The 22,409-nt window shown below is 46.5% G+C and overlaps 2 protein-coding genes across 3 annotated transcripts in view; one reads left to right on the top strand and one right to left on the bottom strand.

Moving 5' to 3' along the window:
- Positions 1–22,409, bottom strand: part of LOC126962584 (peptidyl-prolyl cis-trans isomerase A-like) — an 890,552-nt gene that overhangs the window by 429,719 nt on the left and 438,424 nt on the right. The window lies entirely within an intron of this gene.
- On the top strand, positions 2,443–19,116 carry CLRN3 (clarin 3). Its single transcript, XM_050803800.1, has 3 exons — positions 2,443–2,834; positions 11,705–11,884; positions 17,149–19,116. The coding sequence occupies exons 1-3, from the start codon at positions 2,606–2,608 to the stop codon at positions 17,418–17,420; spliced, it is 681 nt and encodes a 226-aa protein (XP_050659757.1). The 5' UTR covers positions 2,443–2,605; the 3' UTR covers positions 17,421–19,116.

Genomic DNA, 22,409 nt, shown 5'->3' with positions numbered 1-22,409 from the left:
AGCAAGGTTGAACATAAAAGGAGTATCACCACATCATGGGTACAACAGTGGAAAGCTGGAAACAACCTCAATGTCCACCAAAAAGGGTTTGTAGAAATAATTTGTGGTTGGTTTGTACAATGGTAAACGTGATCTATTGACATGAAAGGATTGCCATGGCAATTTGTTGAAATTTTTATGAAGCAGATTATAAAATAGAACATAGAGTAGGACTCGGTTTTATTATAAATGTGTGCATGATGCTACACCAGATGTTTGTCTCCTCTGAAACTCATATTGGTGAGTTTCAGTGTGGCAGTATGGAAAGTTGCCACTTTTATGAGGCAATGGAGTTATGAGGGCCCTGCCCTCATGAGTGTATTAATTCTTTCATGGACTAATGGATTAATGGACCAATGGGTTTTCTCCGGAGTGGGACTGGTGGCTTTATAAGAAGAGTAAGAGAGACCTGAGCTAGCACTGTCAGCCCACTTGCTTTCTGGCCACCATGATGCCCTGTGCCACCTCAGGACTCAGAGTCCTCACTAGCATGAAGGCTCTCACCATATGTAGCCCCTTGGCCTTGGACTCCTCAGCCTTTAGAACCATAAGAAATACATTTCTGTTCTTTATAAATCACCCAGCCTCGGGTATTCAGTTATAGCAGCAGGAAGCTAAGACATAAAGCTATCGGTATGAAAGTCTTTGCCCAACTATGAACACAATTACTTCTTCTAGGATAAATTATTTATTATATCTACTTCCTTCTTTATTCTTGCCAGTTCCATTTGAATACATTTTTGTAATGGGCCTATGTAATACAAAATACAATAATAAATACAAAATTATTTTCCACACTAGGAATAGGGCCAGAAGGAACTAACTACTGAAATTCTGTCCCACCCTTTAGAAGTGTGGTTAAAATTAATAGACTTAAATGGAAAAAATAGTAAGTTTTCCAATAATATACATGTTTTGAGGATGTAGGAAAGTGTGTACCTTCACTGTATTAAGGGCATGGCGGGTGACTGGTATCTTTTTCTAATGAGCAGCTGGGCAATGTGTAGCAACAGCTTCAGTAACATTCACAGACTGACTCACTTCTAGAAGTCTAAGCTAGGAAATAATCAGAGATATGAACAAAGGTTCATGCATGAGGATGTTCATGCATTGCTCTTCCTTAATCATAATTTTGAAATAGAAACAACATAAGTGTCCACAGTAGTAGAGTATGTGTGTACGTATCTCCAATAATTTATTGAACAAATGTTTGCTGAGTGTCTTCTCTGGGCCAGGCTCTTTGAGAGTCCCTGGAATCCAGTGGTACATAAAACAAACATGTCCACCTCCTAGAGCATGTCATCTAGTCACAATAACGGAAAAGACAGATGATCAGCTAATTCCACAAATAAGTTAGGTGTTGTTAAAGAAAAGTAGAGGATGAAGTAATTGCGTTTTTGGCCATTAAAAGTAAATGCAATTTTCAATGGCAAAAAGCGCAATTACATTTGCACCAACTTAATATGCTATTACTAAATAATCAAAGAATACAGTAAAAAGTGGTATGGAAAACATGCTATGAATGAAATGATCTTTTAGCCAAATGGGAGAGTTTTTCTAAAGTCCAGAAATGACCATTTATAAACTATTTACCACTCAACAGGGTGGATACAGATATAATGACTGAAAGCAAGAACGTTCAGAACCACCTCTATAAGAGTACTAAAAAGTGATAAAGATGAAACTTCTCAAGATATAATTTAAATAATACACAAATATGATCCAATTTGAAAGAGGAAGTTTGAAAGCCATACCTCTCTGATACAAAGTCTAAAATAGAGAGCTATAAAACATAAGGAGGTGTAAGCTTTTCTCTTTCCACTCCACAGTATACTCGACAAAAGGCTTACCCTCCTTAGGATTTCCTCTTGGAACAATTATAAGAGTCAGATCACCAGTGAGTAAAGAAACTGAGCAATGCATAGCAACAACTTCAGAAAAATCCACAGACTTTATCAAACTTCTAGAAGTCTAAGCAAGGAAATAAGTGGAGCTATGAATAAAGGTTTATGCCTAAAGATATTTGTGTGTTCTTTCTCAGTCATAATTGTGAAGTTGAAACAACATAAATGTCCACAATAGAGAAGTATATGTTTACATATTTCCAATAATTCTTGGAGAAGTTGGGATTTCATGGTTGTTGTCTGCTAGACTCAGCAACACTTTGGGAATACAGATCCTCCACACCCTATTATTTAGGAATTCTACTCCTGTCATGATATGGTAGGCTAAACTTGCTTCCATGACACTTGGCCAAGGATTATAAATTAATTGTGTGATTGAGGAAGTCCCTGGGAAGACCATACCCACCCCTTGTTCATGCTGGTTGGCTGTAACCATAGCAGCCTCTTACTCCAGACCAAAGTTCAGCTACTGTAAATTTTATGACCATGTTCAGAGTTCAATGTCCATTAGCATAACCCTTCCTTAGGAAGAGTGAGATTTTATATTTGACAACAAAGTGTTACACTCTATTTCTAAGTACTAGACTTCAAATGATAAGGTCCAAAAGTATTATAAGAAGATATTCATTTTTTTGTCCTAGAGAACTTATTTTCCTGTGAAAATGCCTACCACAAAGAAGACATTGATGTTCTTATCAAGCTTTTTCACCAGCCTTGGGTCTTTCATTGTAATTTGCTCGATTCTTGGGACACAAGCATGGATCACCAGTACAATTGCTGTTAGAGACTCTGCTTCAAATGGGAGCATTTTCATCACTTATGGACTTTTTCATGGGGAAAGTAGTCAAGAATTGAGTCACGGACTTGCAGAACCAAACAAAAACTTTGCAGGTAAATGATAAACTAATTTGAATGGATATCATGAGATTGAATTCAGGTTTATGTCATTCTATATTTGGGCCAAATAACCATTCAAAAATAATTTCTTTGTAAGTTTTGGGTTAGGCTGACGATGCAAGTCTAATAATACAAGATAATTTTGGAAATTTGCCATGCCATTATTTGAGCTTCCTCAGTTCTGCTTGTGTCTATTAGTACAATAGTCTAAATCATTCCAGCAGTGGTGATATTTAAATAACACCTACCAAGTTGATTGACAAGTAAATAAGTAAAAATATGTGACAGCAATATGGCATTGAATAGCCAGTAGGAATGCATGTTTTAACTGTATTGACTGGGTTTTTAGTTGGACCCACAACCTCTGTCTAGAATTTCACAAGTGGCGTCTATGCAGGAAAGAGTAAAATGGGAAATTAATTATCTCTGTTTCTCAAGTTCATTTCTTTAACTGATTTGAATTTACCTCCAAAATATCTAATCGTTGGGAATTATATTAAATTTCCATTAATTTATTAATTGTATATTTGATAGGAATTCCTAAACTTTTTATTTCCTGATTTCTTATATAATAATGCCATCCTTTCAATGGAAGAATATTAAAAGTTCATTGAGAATAATAAATTGATTTAGCTACTTATTTGGCTTTTGAAGTTTGATACCTACCTTCATGTTTTCTAAATTTAAAAACATTTGTAAGTTATGTAACACATTAAATGGACTTTGTTTTGAACAAAGTTGTATGCTAGTATTATACAGACATTACTGGGTATCATACAATCATTACCTTTTGACTCATAAATATGCATCATTTTCTACCCTATACACAAGTAATGTTTAGTCCTTGTGTAATGCAAAAAGAAGTTTGAGTCCTGGACACTAGCTGTAGGTTCTAGCTCTAGTGTGTTTATGACTTTGTTAATGAAACTATTTTCTTAAATCCAAAGCAGCCTGGTTGTGTTCCCAAGTTATACATTTGTCATTTAGATGTTAGCAAAAGCAGCGTCTCCCCGGGCATTGCCAGAGCCTTTCAGGGACATCTCCTCTGGTGTCAACCTCAGCTTCCCATAAGGATGGGGAACATTGGCTTTCCAGCAACTTTCAAAGACTCAGTCATGCTTTCAGTTATATGAATAGCATTTTCAAAACCAAAAAGTGTCCTGAAACCTCAGACACATTTAAAAAATTGTAAGAGACAAAACCTACCAGTTTTTTTTGGTTTCCATATGGTGTCTGTTTGGAACCAGTTGATTTCCAATTTGAGATAAATGGCTTCAAAGAAAGCATCAACTATCTCTATGCACGGAGACTCAGAGGAGGCCAGGATGGGTCAGGACCTGGCTCTAAAGCCCTGTGTGCATGCAGGTGAGCATGGTGATGTCAGAGGACCAGAGCAGGCACTCGTCCCTGAAAGGGCCCAGGGCCAGGTAGGTGCGGCAGCCCAGGTGAGAGCACAGTGAGGCAGAATATTTGCCTTCCCTTTGCTGGATCTCTACTTTCAGTCTTTGTTACTGAGGAGCCACGTTCTGACTTTCCACAAGTCACTGCCCAACCTCCTGGTGCTGCAGAAGGTGAACCGCCACCCAATTAATGAAGGTGCTGCACTGTCACTCTGGTTGACACCTAAGGACCCCTCAGAGCCTAGGGGGTCTTCATTGCCAATGATTGTAATAATCGTTGAGCTTGAACACCTGTAAGCAGTTCTTTCAGACAGGGGAAAGTCATCTTACTGGAACCTTCAACTTGTGGTGTTCAGCTGCTAACAATCCTGGGACGCTTCACCTGGGAGCAGCCCTGCAGTGTGCACAATGAGACATGGGTGCTGTCCTATGGTTTCTCATGGCCACCCGGGGCTTCTTTCAAATCAGAAACCAACCATGGGCAGTAGAATCAAATCTGTATAAATGCCCCTTTCTTGCCCAACAGTGGTGGACTGACCGTTCCAATTGAGAAGTTGACCACATGAGCTTCTTGGCTAGGGCGAGGTCACATCAAGAGTCTCCCAAGAGTAATAATTATTGCAAAGCTCTGCTGTATTTCTGCATGGTATTTATCACATTGAGCCAGTTTTGTCTGTCGATTTTGAAACAAAATAGCAGAAGGAAGCAATGACGGCTGATTTCAAAGTGCCAAAGTAATTCAGCCAACGTTGGTCAATCTGTGGGGAAAATCGTTCTTCAGACCTGGTAAGGAAATTCTCCAGTGTGTAACTTGGAGGGTACAGGCAGCTCAGGCTGACTGGGTGCATCCTGGTTTGCCCAACATCCAGATGAAAAGTGGCAGGTCCTGTATGTCCACCTGTGAGCAGGTTGTCTTTGCTACTCCCAAAGTTCTGGAGATCTGATTTCTGTTCCAAAACACTTCCCTGAGCAGCTGCTGCGTGTATGAGGGGCTCAGGAGACTGAAAGGAATTGCACATGGTTCCTGGCCTTGGAGGGCTCACCATCCAGTGTGAGAGAAAGACCCTTCCTCAGTTAAAATCGGTGCCCTGCACTCACTGCTGGGGCATGGTATGTGCAGGTCTGCATGGAAGCAAGGGTTTGGGGGGAACACATGCCTGCAAAGCCCCGTTGGAGGACAGAATCCTGAAAAATGAGCTGCTAGGAGGTGTAAGCTCACACTGTGGCCACCCACCTCCCTCTCACTTCTGGATCTTGGGTGCCATGTAAAAGGAAGTCATTCCTTTAACTCTGTGTTTTGCAAATGTGGTCAGGATCCGGAAGCATGGTGTGCTCTGTTTCCTCACACTGGCAATCATGGCAAGATGAGTCATTCACATTTAGGGCATGGAATTCCCGTGAATGTCATTTCAAATATTACTCAGCCTACGCGCTGACCAGAACGTATTTTTTACAGAATCATTTTGACAGGAAAAGTTTCTATGATAGTTTGTTGTTGTTGTTGTTGTTGTTTTGTTTCATCACCCAGGCTGCTTCACACCCAGACTGGAGTGCAGTGGCGCTATCTCGGCTCACTGCAATTTCCACCTCCTGAGTTCAAGCAATTCTCGTGCCTCGGCCTCCCTAGTAGCTGGGGTTATAGGAATGTATACCACGGGTGGCTAAATTTTGTATTTTTAGTAGAGACAGGGTTTCACCATGTTGGCCAGGCTGGTGTCAAACTCCTGACCTCAAGTGATCTTCCCACCTTGGCCTCCCAAAGTGCTGGGATTACAGGCATGAGCCACCGCACCCGGCAAGACTTTTCTTTTCTGAGACAGGGTCTTGCTTTGTCGCCCAGTTTGGAGTGCCGTGGTGCCATCATAGCTCATTGCAGCCTCTACATCCTGGGCTCGAGAGATCCTCCTGCCTCAGCTTCTGGTGTAGCTGGGACCACAGGCAAGCACCACCACACCCAGCCACTTTTCTGATGTTTTGTGGAGACAGCGTGTCACCAGCCCAGGCTGGACTTGATTATGAGAGATATTTCTCCTCTTGTGACATTGCACTCTTTGTTCTCGGTTCCAAGAACAGTCTGATTTGCAGATGTGTGGGACTTTGAGCAGTCACGTTGCCTGCAGCGGAAGGTAGAATCACCTGGGATGCGGGTGAAGCATCCCCACCTGGACCAGATGAATAGCAATCTCCGCGGGGTGAGGCCCTGACCTGCTCGTTTTTTAAAAAATCTTCCCAGGTGATCCTAATTCAGTGTTGACAACAACCAAGGCCAGGCACTAGAGTGACAGGCATTGCTGTACTGGGTATTGCTTTTTAAGTCCTTTGGATGTGGCCTGCTTGAAATTAAATTAATTGATTGGCAAAAAGCTCTAGACAACCTTGCAAAGGAAGCAAGGCCGACTGAGGGAAAGCTCGGCTCCCGGCTGGCCTTTCAGTGCTGCATCCGGGTCAGGACCCACTGCAGCTGGCGCAAGTCTCTCCCCACCTGGCACTTCCCCGCCCGCTAGTTCTCTTTTCTCCACCGACCTCCACGTGTTCTCAGGGAGCTCAACATTGCACCATTAGTCCAGGCTAAAAATAATTAGAAAAATAAATCTGCTGCAGAAACTAATGAATTGCAAAGAGAAGAACAAATGAAGTTTATTTCTCCAGAATTCATCAAGAGCCCCCACCTTACTACTCCTGTCCTGTCCGCATAAGGAGAGTCTCCTGGAGAGCAGTGTTCATCCTCTGCCCCGAGGGATGTCACCACACCGGGAGGGGAGAGTATAGAGGACAAAAAGGGTGCCCGCCCAGGCTCAGGCTCATCCTCTGCCCCGAGGGATGTCACCACACCGGGAGGGGAGAGTATAGAGGACAAACAGGGTGCCCGCCCAGGCTCAGGCCACTTCTCCCCAAGGAACCCTGGCAACTTTCTGAGAGGCTGGGGCACCAGCCTGGGCTCCCTGGGAGAGCTACCAAGTCACACTTGGAGATCTGTTGATAGAACGAGCTCCTCCCTCAGGTACTGGGAGCTGCCCTGTTCAGGCTCCCTGGTGACCAGGTGTTTATGGAGGGAGTCACGGTAATTCCCACCCATCCACTCACAAAGCCATGGGCTCTCCCTTGATGTCCGAGGACTTACCGAGAACCAGAACTCAAAAGGCAGATGGCCAGTGGGGCCTGAAGGGTTACATTTCCCTGCGTGGGGAGCCCGGATGTCCGGACGGCTCTCAGCGGCACCCATTATCCACTGCCCAGCAGCACGCTTCTGCCTCCCAGCTGCGGGATCTGCGGGTCAGGCGCTCTCCTCTGTGGCCACGTTGTTCTTGGCTGTTTCCTGGGACAATTAGCGCCACCTGTGAGGTGGCTTTCCTGATTCACACGCTTGCCCCCTAAAAGGAAGAAAAAGAACGGAATGTGTTTGCTAATTTTACAGTTAGAGAGCAGCTGTCAGATGCTATGTAAGTTTATTGTCATTTCATTCTTGATGACTTTCCCTGAATTTTCAGCTTTTATTGTCTAAGTTCTGAGCCAGGAGCTGGAGGGGAGATACAGCTGTCAGACCTGTGTGGCAGGAAATTCAGAAAGCCAGAAAATAATTTCAAAATCCAGCAGTTAGAATCAAGATGAATTGTCACCTTAAAATGCAGAAAATATGAGTCAACAGGCCCCAAATGACTCCCTTTGGAAAAGTCACATCATTAGACCTTACCAAAAGTCACAAACAAAGCTAAATTCAATTGTCACTTTCTAATTTACTCTGAAAAAAAAAAAAAATGGAATGTGAACCATTTACCAATGAATATCCAAAAACCGCTTTTACGAAGTGTGTGAAGCAGAAAAATACTGCAAGCCACTTCAGGGGCCTTGGACACAGCTTTTTAAATTTTTAAATTTTTATTTTTGTTTTAATAGTGAAGTTTCTATTTTCTAGTTAAGTAACCAAATTACTTCTTACTGGTTACCAAACTTTGCTAAGGAGTGAGTTCATTTAGTCCCCAGCAAACTTTGGGATAGACCTCGGAGTTTCCCCTTTAGCGTCCAGGAGGAGCTGGCGAGTGTGGGATGAGAAGCGATTCCCCTTATGGTGACTCAGCAGTGACTCAGCTGCAGCCTCTGACCTGTGCCCCTGAACAGGTGTGTCCTACGTGCTGTAGTTTTATTCCTCCTCTCTTCCGGTGTCATCCTCTATTACTTTCAAAACAAGTGTGTGCTAAATTGTAGCAATATGAATCCCGCATCCGCTGCACCTCCACAGTGAGCAATAGGCAGAGGCAAGAGACGTCACCTGAGGTCAGGGATGGGAACCATCCCAGCCCAGGTGGCCACATCCCACTCACCCAGAAGGCAGGCCCAGCAGGTCCCACCCATCCCCACCCAGGCAGCAGGCAGTGGCTGGTGTGACCCATGCCCCGCTAGAGCTCTTCCCTGGGATGCATAGCCCAAGACTATGCTGAGAATTTCACCGTGTTCTATGAGTTATTAGCAGAAATTTCAAAATAGTCCAGTCATCATTGAGCTCAAGTAGGCTGTACCTGTGCGAGCTGGACTTTGCTGACAGTCCCCAGTTCCACTTGAGGAGCAGAATGTTCCCTTGCCACGGTGGTGAAGCCATCATCCTCATGCCACTGAGCTGAGGCTTGCCCGGTCATCTCCTGGGCTGCTCCCTTCTCTCATGGGTTTTCAAGGGACATGCGGCCATGCCAACCACTGTGAGGCATATCCACCTTGCCCTCCTCCTGCCCTTTTCTCTCTCCTGCCCTTTTCTTTCCTGCACTTTCTCACTCTCACTTGCAGCCAGGGCCCTTGGGTTACCTGTCACTGCTGCTTCTGGGGCTTCTCCCACTCCTGGTCTAGGAGGCTGTACCCTGAGACCAGCACCACTTGGGATGCCCGCGCTCTCTGGATGAGGGTCTTTACCACAGGACCCTTTTGCCAGCAGCCCCTGAGGCTGTGTCTCAGGCACCTGGTTGCAAGCTGCCGGCCACATCTCCTTCATGCCTACTGTCTGTTCAGTGGGAGGAAACTTTTCTTCCTTGTAGAACACTGCTGATTAAAAAGCCAAAAAAGAAAACAATAGTGAACGGATAGAATTAAGAGGTTCAAAAATGGAGTGAGGATATCCTCCTGTCCAAGGGGAGTGTCGGGTCTCACTGGGAGCCCCGTGTCTATCTGGCCACGTGTGGTGGCTCATGCCTGTAATCCCAGCACTTTGGGAGGCCAAGGAGGGAGGATCACTTCAGCTCAGGAACTGGAGACCAGCCTGGGCAACATAGTGAGATCCTGTCCCTACAGAAAATTGTTTAAAAGGCTGGCCATGGTGGCTCACGCCTGTAATCCCAGCACTTTGGTAGGCCAAGGCGGGCAGATCACCTGATAGTGGGAGTTGGAGACCAGCCTGACCAACATGGAGAAACCCCATCTCTCCTAAAAATACAAAATTAGCCGGGCGTGGGGGCACATGCCTATAATCCCAGCTACTTGGAAGGCTGAGGAAGGACAATCGCTTGAACCCGGGAGGCAGAGGTTGGGGTGAACCAAGATCATGCCATTGCACTCCAGCCTGGGCAATAAGAGCAAAACTCCAACTCAAAAAGAAAAATTTTAAAAAATTAGCTGAGCGTGGTTGTGGTGGCACATCCTGTAGTTCCAGCTACTCCGGAAGCTGAGGCAGGAGGATTCTTTGTTTGAACTCGGGAGATCAAGACTGCAGTGAGCGATGATCTTGCCACTGCACTCCAGTCTGGGTGACACAGCAAGACCCTGTCTCCAAAAAAAGAAGAAAAAAAGAGAAAGAGAAATAGAGTCAGAATAAAGTATGTGTAGCGGGCCAGGCTGTCAGGGACTCTGCAGTCACACCCAACAAAGAATACTCCAGAGACATGGGCTGTTAATCATGTTGGGATTTATATCCCTCCTCAAATATTTGGACAGGCTGCCAGGCAGGAAAGGAGCAAGTGAATTTTGTATGATTCCCAAAGGAGAATTAGGACCCCTGGGTTTAAGTTGTGGAAATGCAGATTTGGGCTCAGCATAAAGAGGAATTTTTCAATCATTACGGTGATGCGGGGAGGGAAAGGGGAGGGGACTTGGTGGCCCCTCCCATGGGTGCCCACAGCACCCTGGGGTCTCCCACCTCCCATGCCTATTCTCTGAATTCTTTGTGACACTCTGGTTCCATTAGGAACTCCTTGACCTTCGATCCGTGGGCATACGCTGAGGGAATACCACCCCTAGGCCCAGGAAACAGAGATCCTCCTGGCCTTTTCGCTTTCTGTTCTTTCAAGCTGCTCCAGATAAAGATGTGAGGTCTCCAAGGCTCTCTCCCTGGAGATCAGAGAAACCAGCACGGAAAGAAAGAGACTTTCACTTGTTTTGACCCACCTGTTCCCAGTGATGTTGCTGTGGCCTTACTGTGACTCAGAACTTTCTCCCAAATCACTTTCTCCCATGTCCTGGTGACTTTCGTGGAACGTCCCTGTAAACACTGTTTAATGTACTGGCCTCCTCCACAGGGCCTCACGCACCCTGACAGCCCGTGGCTGGGCTGGGCTTACATGTAAGTGCACCCCTGTGGTGCCTGGGCCTTGCATCCTCCACAAAAGAGCAGGTGGAGGATATGGCTGGTGGGGGTCAGAAGCCTGCAAAACCAGGAACCCAGGACTGACAGCCAGGGCACCTTTGCTTCATTTTATGAGTGTCCTTCTATGCCTGGAGCTACTCTGCACTTAAGAAATATGTACTTTTCATGCAATGCTGTTAGGATTCAGAAGAGTTCTCCTTGGAAAGCAGAGTCAAGGCTTACTCACGGGCAAATTCCCAACCGCCTCCAGCATTGGAGCCCTGTGGGCATCTGGTCCTCTCTGTCTCCAGGAAAGTGGAGTCTGAAGTAGGACTCACACCTCAATTTGCACTAACAGAAGTCAATTTCTTATGTCAGCCTTCAGCTTCCACTTTCCTGGTCACCTTTCTTAGCTTTTTCTCTGCTGATGCCACCCCTGACTCATGGAATTACCCCAGACACCACAGGGCTTATGGGATTCTCAGAGTGCACAAGTTTTCAGGGTGACCCGTCCTGTGAGTGCCTCCAAGTGGAAGCCGAGTTAGTGCTTAGAGCAACAGGGGCACTGATGAAACTGTGAAAAGCACCTTGGCAAGGACGGAGCCTGAGCTCATAGTGGGAAGGCTAGCCAGCCCTGCTGCCAGTATCCAGGAAGGCAAACTCTCTCCTAAGGGACTTCAAAACCAGGCTCAATATCCAGTTATCTGTAGTGTCGTGGTTATACCCATCCAACCACTGATTCAACAAGCAGCCTCCTGTGGGGAATGCAGGTCTTATTCTTGCATGACTTGGAGGTTCCTGATACCTCTACTGACATCCAACAACTGCTAACTCAAGTACCTAAGAGGGTAGGGTGGGGAGGAATGCCAGCCCAGAGCTGGTATTTGCATTATGTGCTATGCACTCACAAAACATTATTTTAGTTTTAGGGATACTGAATAATTCTTCCCAAAAAACTCTGCATTTGGTGACTATCCTGTTCCTGGTCCTGAGTTTGCTCACGTCGCTCCTGAGCTCCGGGTTTACCTTCTACAACAGCATCAGCAACCCTTACCAGACGTTCCTGGGGCCGATGGGGGTGTACACCTGGAACGGGCTCAGCGGTGAGTGGCCCTGTGAGACCCGGTGCTCTGCAGAGGACCGCATCCCTCTTGTCCCCGTGTCTCCACCTCTCACACACGCAGGAACATACAGTCACGTTTACACCAAGGAAACTATGAGGACCTCCCATGAGCTAAGGGCTGGGGTTTATTTTGTCAATCCAAAGTGTTTATGAAGCATCTCTGGAAATATAATTCTGTTTTAAATACACTATTGAGGAGACTTATAACAAGCCAGCCTTTGCTTTTGAGACTCTAACAGAAGAAGTCAAAATGCACAAAAGTCAACAAAATATTGACCGGGCTCCTGCCATGTGCTTAACTCCAAACTAGGCTCTGTGTGGCATATAGAAGCACACACATGTGCATACACATACACATGCACACACACACACATGTGCATACCCACACACACATGAACACACTGGCACACTCTTCCTTCTCTTTCCTCTTCCACATGACAAGAGTCCACTTAGTCTCCACACATGACATCTCTGCATGCTTGTGCCACAGAGCCACAGATAATGGCACATAAGAGAATCTGGGGGCAATACCTTTCTTGTGGGCTACCTGTGAGCCTGGGGTGTGGCTGGGTGGTGTTGCTTGGTTATTTTATTTGTTTCATGGGTGTGGTGCTGGGAGGATGGAGCCCAGATGGGAAGTGGGTCCCAGCTTTGACTCACAGTCTTTTGGCTTTCACTGGGTTTTGCCAGGGCTCTGCGCCTGCCCATCTGCCCAGAGCAGGGCCGGGGAAGTGCCTCTTTGCCCTGCTCAGCTGCCTTCAGGGCCTTGCTCCCCCCAGGCAGCCAGGTTTCCCCTGTTCTTTCCCTCTCTCCATCATTGCAACTGGACCTTGGGAATGAAGCCTGTCCTAAGGAAATGATTTCTGAGGTGGCTTCACAGAAGCTTCAGGTGACACATTTTAACACAGGCCTGAAATTTTCAAGCACAAGAAGGAGGCTCTGGATATCAGACATGTCAGGAAGCCTGAAAGGAGGGGCTGAGAGCAGCACCATCCTGTCCCTCCATTGGGTGTCATCCTTACCACGAGGCAGGCGCAGGTGGCTGGAGGAGGCCAGCAGCTCCATGCCATGTAGTAGAGATGTGCTGAGGAGTATGAACAACTGGCTCTCCAGTGGGGAGAAACAAAGAGAGAAAAAAGCCCTGGTGATTGGAATGGTGTAAGCACAGCCACGTGACCGTTTTCAAACTCCCAATGTGAGATCACTGATGTGGAGTTGAGATGTAAAAACCGGCCCCAGCGCAGCACAGGTAGGACGGTGAGGGATGCTTTTTAAAATGGAAAAGCATTAAGCCAGGACTACAGGTGGGCTGGGTTGCATTACATAATCACACCCCAGCTCCGAGGATTTGGGGTCAGGCTGGTTTAACCACATTCATATATGACTGGCTCTTTCTTTCTGTGCTTGTATTGCTTGGTGGTAAAAACAAATAAATCCCCCAATTTAAAGGGCAGCCACTATGGACGAGGCACAACAGTCCTATAGAATGAATATCACTGCTTCTCTTTCTTAGAGCAGAGCTGAGTGTCAGAGGTTAAGGGACTTTGTTACAAAATCAGATATACTCACCTGAATGCCAGAGTCCTTTGCCCAAGCTACTTGCATGATGATGGTTCACCCCTGTCAACCAAAACCAAAGGTAAACCAATTGGTACCCATGGCCAGGGCAAAGAGATAGATTATTTTTACTTTTGCTGATGTAACTAAGAAAGCACGAGAAGCAGTGACTTCAGACACAGCTCGAGTTAGGGTCTTGGCCCGTGTCATGAGGACTGTTTCCTGCCATTGCTCCATCTATCAGAATCCTCGGTGTTGACTCCATCATTCATTAATTGGCTGGATCAATCCTCTTGAAGATAAGATGACTGCTGGCCACTCTGGGCTCATTGCTGATGGTGGCAGCCCCAGGAGAAAAAAACTTCTCATTTCCTTCAAATTCAAAGAAACTCCTGGGCTACTTCACACTGGCATTGCCCTTCTCCCATCCCTTGACCAATCTCTGTGGCCAGCAGGGTTGAATTCCCCAAGCCATCCACTGATTGACTAAGGCTACCTGCCCATCCTGGAGCTGGGGCTGGAGTCGGCCCTTCCCCAGCCACAGGGGTGAGTGGGAAAGGAAGACTGCCTTCCTGGAGGGAAAACAGGTGCCAGGGCCAGAGTGGAGGGCCAGGTGTGGCGCCGGCCAAACCACAGGGGCCCAGCATTGCTGTGTCTGCAGCCTGCAGGGTTCAAAGTCTGCCACCTCTTCCATAGGCTGTGGCTTCCACATCTTTGCTCCTCCACAGTGGAGTATGGGCTGGCTTTGCATATAGCAGAGGCCTCATGCGTGTTTGGGAATAAAAACAGGGGCCAGACAGCCTCCCTGCAGCCCTGCCTACTCCTATCCACAAAGAATTATTGGATAGAGAGGGAATTCCTGCCACCTTCCTTTCCTGGCTCAGGGGCAAGTTCTCACACACAGAGGGAGGCTGTGAGGTGGGCAGAAAGCAGCCTGAGAGGTTGATGTGGAAGGAGCAGATTGCGTTCTGCTGCCTGCCTAGGAGAAGGCCTCGCACAGCTTGGCTTCCTCTAAATGCCCCTTGAGGCTTCTTGACCCTAATGCTTTGATAGGCCTGACTTTTGCCCAAAGTAACCCTTTGAGGGCCCTGATTTTCTTCACAGGAGCTTTGAGGGTTGGAGAACTTACTGAAACTCTCAGTTTCAAGGAGGCTCAGCCTGCAGAAGGGTTTGTGTGCAGAGATGCCTTAATTCTTGCCTTGGGTCATGGCTGTGGGAGAGCACGATCAGACTGACCTCTGGGAGTCCTGGGGCCAGAAGGAATTGCTCCAAACCCCTAGGGGCTGGATTTGAACAACCTCTGCTTAGCCAGCAGATGTTGGGTAGGGAAGGAAGTGGGTTTGCTGGCTTGTTTCTGATAGAAAGAAGCAGTTTCTGCTTTGAGGAGACAAATAGCAGTCTCACTTCCTAGGTTCCCGTGACCTCTGACCTCAGCCTACCCTCTGCACCACACTGACCTGATGAGGCTGCATCCTGACCTCAGGGGATAAAATTGTCGACTGAGAGAAGCTTGGAGCCAGAGAGAACTTTGCAGACCGCCTGTTCCAAATACATTTGTGTCTCAACTGGGGAACCCAGAGAGCAGAAAGGGATCAGTAGGTCACGGGGCCCGAGGGTCACAGACCAGGACAGAAGCCAGGGTCCGTGAGCCTTCCGAAGCTCCTCATCTACCCCGGGGCTTCCTCCAGCCCCTGTAAGTCCTTCTGTCCCAGAGGCTGGAGAAGCCTGGCAGGTAGAGGCTCTGGGCATCTCGTCACTAAAGGGGACTCAGGTTGGCATTTTGCGTCTGTGTGTCAGCCCCTCCCGATTCAAATCAAAGTTCTAGGCAGCCCGCTCTGGAAAAAAGCATTTAGCCTATATTCATCCTGCCCCTTTATGATTAAGCTTTTATAAGAAACTTCACAAGAGGAAAATGAAAGATAATTAAGGCCGTGAGGCACCCGGAGAGCTTCAGAGGGCCAGGGCTTTTGTTCGGACAAATTATTGAGAAATAAAACCATTATGTTGAGGATGAAGGTCTGTCATCAAGGAGCGTTTAAAACATTCACCTCATACAAAGCCCCTCTAATTAAGGCCTTTTGAAGGACCGTTTGGAAGGTTTCCCTAGGTGTGGGTTATAGCAGGATACATTTGATGTCCACTGAGTTCCGGGTACGTGGCGGCAGACAGAGTCTCAAAGGGCTTCTGTGGCCAGGATCCCCTGGCGGCCCCCTCTGCACATCAAACCTCACTGGGTGAACCTACTCACCGGCCTCATCACAGGCCCTGGAACATAGGCATCCTTATCCTCCACAACCTTTCTTTTAACAGCTTTATTGACACATGAGTCACACACCATATAATTCACCCATTAAAGTATACAATTTCATGGTTTTTTGTATGTTCTCAGACATGTGCAAGCCTCACCACTGCCAATTTTAGAATCTTTTGATCATCTTGAAAAGAAACCCCATGCCCGTTAGCTATCACCCCCTCCCAGCCCACTTCCAGCCCTAGGCAACCGCAAAAGCCCTAATCTACATTTTTTTGTTTGTTTGTTTCTATCTCATCCCCTTTGGAAGATGAGGAATGAGACTCAGAAAGGCTACATGACTCGTCCAAGTTCACCTAGCTAGGATTTGCAATCCTGTTCTCTCTGACTGCAGAACTACGTGCTTTTAACGAGACAAAAATGGCTCTCCCAAGTCTGTACTGAAGCATATTCTTTAAGGCCAGGCACAGTGGTTCACACTCAGCACTTTTGCAGGCAGAGGCAGGTGGATCACTTGAGTCCAGGAGTTCAAGACTAGCCTGGGCAATATAGAAAAAGCTGATCTCCACAAAAAATTAGCCAAGCATAGTGTCATGTGCCTGTAGTCAGCTAGTCAGGAGGCTGAGGTGGTAGGATCAATGGAGCCCAAGAGGTGGAGGTTCAGTAAGCTGAGATCATGCCACTGCACTTCAGAGCCCAGGGGACAGTGAGACCCCATCTCAAAACAAACAAAAAAGCATGTTTTCTAGTGAAGGATATTGTGAAGAATAAAAAAGGGAAGACAGAAACGTACAATAAGTTCTCTTCTCTAATGAGTTTTGTAAGGAGATCCCTCCTGATTAGACACTCTTGCCAGTGGCATCATATGCCATGAGATTCAAGCTCCTGGGATGGCATTTTTGTGGCTCGCAGGGCAGCCCAGTCTCGGTACCCAGTTCTTAGGACCCTGGGACCTCTCCCCAGCAGCTGAGCTTGTATCTCACAGTCCCAGATGCTTCAGGCCCACTGCCCACCCAGGGTCTTTGTTGAGGCAGCTTCGTCCATCTGTGATGCCCTGTCCTTCCTCAGCTCTTCCCAGACCTCCTTATACAGCTTCTTTCTGAACTGTCCTATTCACTCATTCATTCAGCACACTACTACTGCATTCACCACCTAGGAAGTGCACTGTTTGGTAGACCAGTTGCACAACTACTTCTGAAAGCGTTTGAGTCAGCATGTTTGCTGTTGGTCATACACAGCCCTGCACAATCTTTAGTGTTCTATGCCTAGACATCTACTTTGTGTCTTACAATTTTGTATCTTCTCCCTAGTGCTTAAAAGAGTGTAAACTCCCGTGCAGATACTCAATACATACCCACAGATATGTGTTCCGTAAAGATAAGTGACATTAAAAACTGTATCACTATGCCATGCATGAAACTCCATCTTCTTTGCAGCATCCTCCGTTTTTGTGACCATGATACTGTTTGTGGCGAACACACAGTCCAACCTTCTCTCCGAAGAGTTGTTCCACGTGCTTTACCCGACAACCGCCAGTAAAGGAACGACCCACAGTTACGGATACTCGTTCTGGCTCATACTGCTCATCATTCTTCTAAATATGGTCACTGTAACCATCATCATTTTCTACCAGAAGGCCAGATACCAGCGGAAGCAGGAGCAGAGAAAACCGATGGAATATGCTCCAAGGGACGGAATTTTATTCTGAATTCTCTTTCACCTCATTTTGGCATTGCCTCTGTTTTACATCAGCCCTGAGTAGTAACTGGTCAGCTTCTCTGGACAATTCAGCATGGTAACGTGACTGTCATTGATGACAGTGTTTGTGTTTCGTGACACTGTATTCTTCATTGATGCTGTACTCCTGAAAAGTTTCTCCCACAAGGTTGGGGAAAATGAATGGGAAATATAGCCCGTCTGTGTGGCTTTCAAAGCAGTAGCATCATGACGAGCGTAACGACCCTTCTGACCTGGTCTCACGATCTGAAATAATAAAAGGTTGTATCATGTTTCTTTCCTTTGAGTATCTCAAAGCACTTCAGCTCCTATGATCTCATTCCCCTCAGGAGGGACCAGGTATTTTTATTCTACTCTATACATGAAGACTTCTGAGAACAGAGGGTTTCAGAACTCACCTTTCCAGGACCAAGTGCTGGAGGCAAAGAGAGACTTTGGAGTAAATGACTTGGTTCTCTGGACCGTCAGTTGCTGGCATATTCAAACCCAATGGTGGGTAAAAGTGATTATATGTGATCCTCAAACACATTTTTGAGATTCCAAGATGGGGTTTGGGTCAGAAAGAGAATAGAAATGAGAAGATCAAAGAGAAAAATGATAGCCCTGTGGTCTATATGGTAAAGAGGCTAAACATTATATTTTTGGTTTAATAGGATTGTGGTGAATTCAGTCAAAATGGAAATGAAACATTGCAGCAAGTTCTAGCAACCACCATGTCAACCAACAGCCTTAGTTTCTGTGGTGTAGACCCGGCTGTGGCAGGTCTGATGGGAGTGTGTCATCCATCAGCAGGCTCCTGCCCAGCTAGAGACTGAGGGAGAAATGGGTTGGAACACCGTGGCTTGCAGGCATTCATTCCTTGAGTCAGAGACAGGGCAAACGTGGAATGCGGGCATGGGGTAGGGTAGCCCTTTGAGAACAGATTGGGCGGTTCCCGGTTTCATGAGAAGCCAGTGGGCAACCAGGAAAATTTTTTAAAGGCAACAGAATGGATCTGACCTTCTTTCCAGTAGACTATTTTCCCAGAAAATCACTTTGAGAATCTTTTGCGCTTGACTAGTTCACAAGTTAGCCAGGTTGAACACTGATAGGGTTCTGAAATGATCACCTTGCATGTCTTGATGGGACTAGGGCCAAAAGGAGCAGAATTTCCTGGGTGTGATTTGCAGAGCAGCATCTCTTTGGGCAGAAGAATATCTCATTTATGAAGCTACCAGGGATTAATGACCTTCTTACTCATTATTTTTTAACACTGTCTTAGAAAGAATATTTTTCATTTAAGAAATACACACAGGATACCTGCGATGTGGCTAGCACAGTGCTAATCAGGGTGTCTGCCCCCATAGAGCTACTGTTGGACAGTTAAGACAGCTATTCAGAAAGCAATTGCTAAACTCCATTTAAAAGAGGTATTTAGTCACAAATTGTGCTCATTCGTTGAAAGGTCGGTTCTCTATCACATTCTGCCCTAAAGTCCTACTTATTCAAAGTTACTCTTAATATTAAATTTGAATGTATTTGTAAAAATCTGATCAACAGTGAGCATTTTCTAAATTCTTTGGATCTAGAAACACATTCTTTGAAAGCTTGCATTTTATATCAGATTTTAATAATGTGAACAAGCAATGAAGAGGAAACAGCTATAGATAACAAACCCGCAGAAACAATTGCTAAATAGGCACTCACATCGTGTGTTTGTGTGAATGATGTGTATCGTGGAGACAGCACTGCATTTATTCACCTCAGTATTGGAGCAGAGCTCGGTTTCCTTAGGGGGAAACATGTTCTTAGTACTTATATCACAAATGACCTTTAAAACGTGGGAAGCAGGTAAATGGAACTCTATTTCACAATTTGGGAGATGAAGAGAATGGTTTCCTTTATGTGTTTTAAGGCAGAAGATAATGAAACTACACATTCAAAGTCTGTAGAAATGGCTTTAATGCTATTCACAAGCACAGGTGGGTGTGCGTTTCACAAGCACAGGTGGGTGTGCGGAAGGGTGAACACCTCCATGCCTCGGCCTACAAGATGGGTGGATGGCATAGTGAGGCAACAATTCATTAGACAATGAATAGTAATTTGCTGTTTTAAAATGACTTAATAAATGGACATTGTTTTACATTTGGTGAATGGATTTGCCTGAAGCACTATTTTGAAGGGGTCTGAACTAGTCATATTATGACCCTTGAAACATTGTATGACTCTAATGAAGCCACATGGTCTTGTTATGATGATCTGGGTTACAAGGTTTATCCATATTTGCAAAATAAGTAAGTTGTGTAAAATACATGCTCTTCATATAGTCTATGATGATAACTTTAGAGAAATCAATACTTTGTTGTCAAACTGATTGGGCTCAGCCAGTGAGTTAGTGTTTGCAAAGCACTGGGGTACAGGAGGGAACCTCCAGGTGAGCTTTGCTTTTGTCATTATAATTGTGTCTGATCATCTCAACAAACCCTGTGGGTTAGGCAGGATGGGAGCATTGCGTCCTTGGATATGATATTTCTCAGGGTCCGCCTAGTGATCCTGCAGCCTGCCTCACATGGCCATGCACTAGTGATGCCCTTGTATGCTGCCGGTGGAGTCGCAGGTACGCGCCAGCAGCTTCGTGCCTTTTGAGGCTGCTCAGCCTCTTGGAGGGCCTGGGACCCTGCAGATTCTGCAAAGGGCAGCAGGTGCTAAGCAGAGTTGGCGCTCCTTCCCTACCCCTGCCTACCCAGCAACCCTCTTTCTCTTACACTGGAACCGGTCATTCAGGGTAGACTCACAGCAGGTTTCTGGTTGACTAATCTGTTGCCTTTCTACAACCCAGACAACAGGCAAGATGTGTAGGGGGCAGGGATGGCTCAGAGTCAGGGGTCCTCTGACCCTGAAATTCCAGTGTAGAGAGAAGCTGGGGTCCCTTGGTCCCTGCGCCCCTCTGGACTCTTCAGACCCAGCACTCAGAACTTTCAGGGGCCTCAGGCAGATAAAGTCGTCAGCCAGTGGTGCAGAGGATGGATCCCTCATAATAATTGACCAGCTCTCTAGCCCTGGTCCTCATCCCCTTAGACGCCTCTGCCTCCCAGGACTTGAGAACATTCGTAGGCTGCTCTGACATCCCACAGACAGCGGTGAGAAACCAGCAGTCACTGCCTACTTCTGAGCTCATCTTTCCTCATGAAAAATAAATAAATAAACAAATGAGTAAGATAATCAACAATCAGTGCAGGATGAAGCTGGGAAGTTCTGGGGTCACGCCGCCTAGGATCTGCTACTCACGACTCAGAGAAGTGACTTCATCTCAGTCAGCCTCATTCTAATCATCCATGCAATGGGATCACAAGAGCTGGTTTAGCTTGCAGGCCTGTTGTGAGTGAGCCTTAATAAGGAGCTCTGTGCCCTTGACAGCTCAGGGTGGCCCCCTCTTTCACAGACCCATAAGTCCCTAGAACACAGTAGAAACTGTGGGTGGGACCCATGTCACCACCCTTAGCCACTGCAGGCCACACTCATTCTGCTGTCCTATAAACAAACAAGTAAAAAACAAACCACTTCGGCCCAGAGGGGTTAGTAGACCTGCCCAGGAACTCAAGCCGACAAGTGGCAGAGCCAAATGGAAACAGGTCTCCAAGTCCTTTCTTTCTGTGTTTGATTCATTTCCATAATTTGTGTGTATCAGGCCAATGAGAGGTGCTTGGGTGGAGTCAGGAAGGGAAGGAAGGGTGGACCCTGGTCCCGGAACTGTGTCCAGGTGGGAAGTGTGGCATTCCTGGTGTGCCCCAGAGGAGGTAAGGACTCACATCGCCCCGTTTGTGGGTCTCATGGTGGGTCTTCTTTATTCAGAAGGAAAAGAGGCAGCTGGCTCAGGCAAAGGCATCCAATGTGTTTCATATGAACCCTTAGGTGAGCTTGGGTGCTGACCCCAGTGGGAGATGGTGGCGTCTGCATGGCCCTCCACACCTACCCAGAGGGGGACTTTGTGATTCTTCAAATAGAAGATAAAGCACTGCTGGTGACCAGGGCGCTGGTTTACTACAGCTGCACTGGAGAAGGGCCTGAGGTGTAAGGGATGTCTGTGAAACCTGAATGCCCCATGCGGGGTGGCAGTGAGGACGCCGTGGATACACAGGTACTATTTTCCCCGCTGTTAGGGCCGCCAATTCTGTGTTTGTTATGCTCTTGCTGACATATGTCCTCACGCTGCCCAAAGACCCTGAAAAATAAAGACAGTACTGGTTAGAATTTCAGACAATGTCCTAGTTTAAAAGAAAAACGGAATTTGTTTTAGTGACAGGTTTCAGACCATGAAAGTTTCATTTTCAAAATGTTCAAATGTTTAGTAAAAAGGGAAAATTGAGGAAGAAATGAATGATATTTTATGACTATTCATTTTAGAAAAATCACTGTCAGAAAGAACACCCCTCCTGCTTCTCACTCCCCTCCCGCCAAGTGGCAGGGAGGCGTTTCATTTCGTCCTGGCCCTTGGTTTCGTCCTGGCCCGCGGAATGCCCTGCGCCTCTGGCTCTCTTGGAGCACGCCACTTTGGCACCACGTTCAGCTCCCGTAAGTCACTGTTCCCATAGGGGGAAGCTTCTCCTTTTCTTACTCAGTGTAGAGACATGGTGGAGCCTCCCAGCGTCCCCCAGAAGAGAGTGGGGGTCCAAGTGGGGGTCCCAGTCCTTAAGGCTGTCTCAGCAGCAGAGACCACAGCCACAGGTGCCAGGCCTCGGGGGTGTGCCTGCCCCAAACCCTGCAAACAGGAGATTGTGTTGAATCCTCACAGCAAAAGCGTGTGTTGTTTTATAGTTAACCCCATCTGATAGATGAGCCACTAAGGCTGGGGTTGGCAAAGTGGTGACCCCACCATGCCACAACCAAGGAGGGGCTGAGCAGAGATTCTGATGCGGATTTACCCGCCAATGTCTCGTTGAGGCACACCTGGGATCTGTAGCCTGGCAGCGGCCCTGTGTGT

This window comes from Macaca thibetana, chromosome 9 (assembly GCF_024542745.1).
Source record: "Macaca thibetana thibetana isolate TM-01 chromosome 9, ASM2454274v1, whole genome shotgun sequence".
In the NCBI taxonomy this organism is placed as follows: Eukaryota; Metazoa; Chordata; class Mammalia; order Primates; family Cercopithecidae; genus Macaca; species Macaca thibetana.
The sequence above is the reverse complement of the archived record's forward strand: the minus strand, read 5'-3'. Positions and strand labels throughout refer to the sequence as shown.

Bases quoted from the DNA above. Each gene is read 5' to 3' on its own strand.
- CLRN3 (XM_050803800.1), top strand. From the start codon at position 2,606: ATGCCTACCACAAAGAAGACATTGATGTTCTTATCAAGCTTTTTCACC. The intron at 2,835-11,704 runs GTAAATGATAAA...ACATTATTTTAG, and splicing joins ACCAAACAAAAACTTTGCAG to TTTTAGGGATACTGAATAAT. The intron at 11,885-17,148 runs GTGAGTGGCCCT...TCTTCTTTGCAG, and splicing joins CACCTGGAACGGGCTCAGCG to CATCCTCCGTTTTTGTGACC.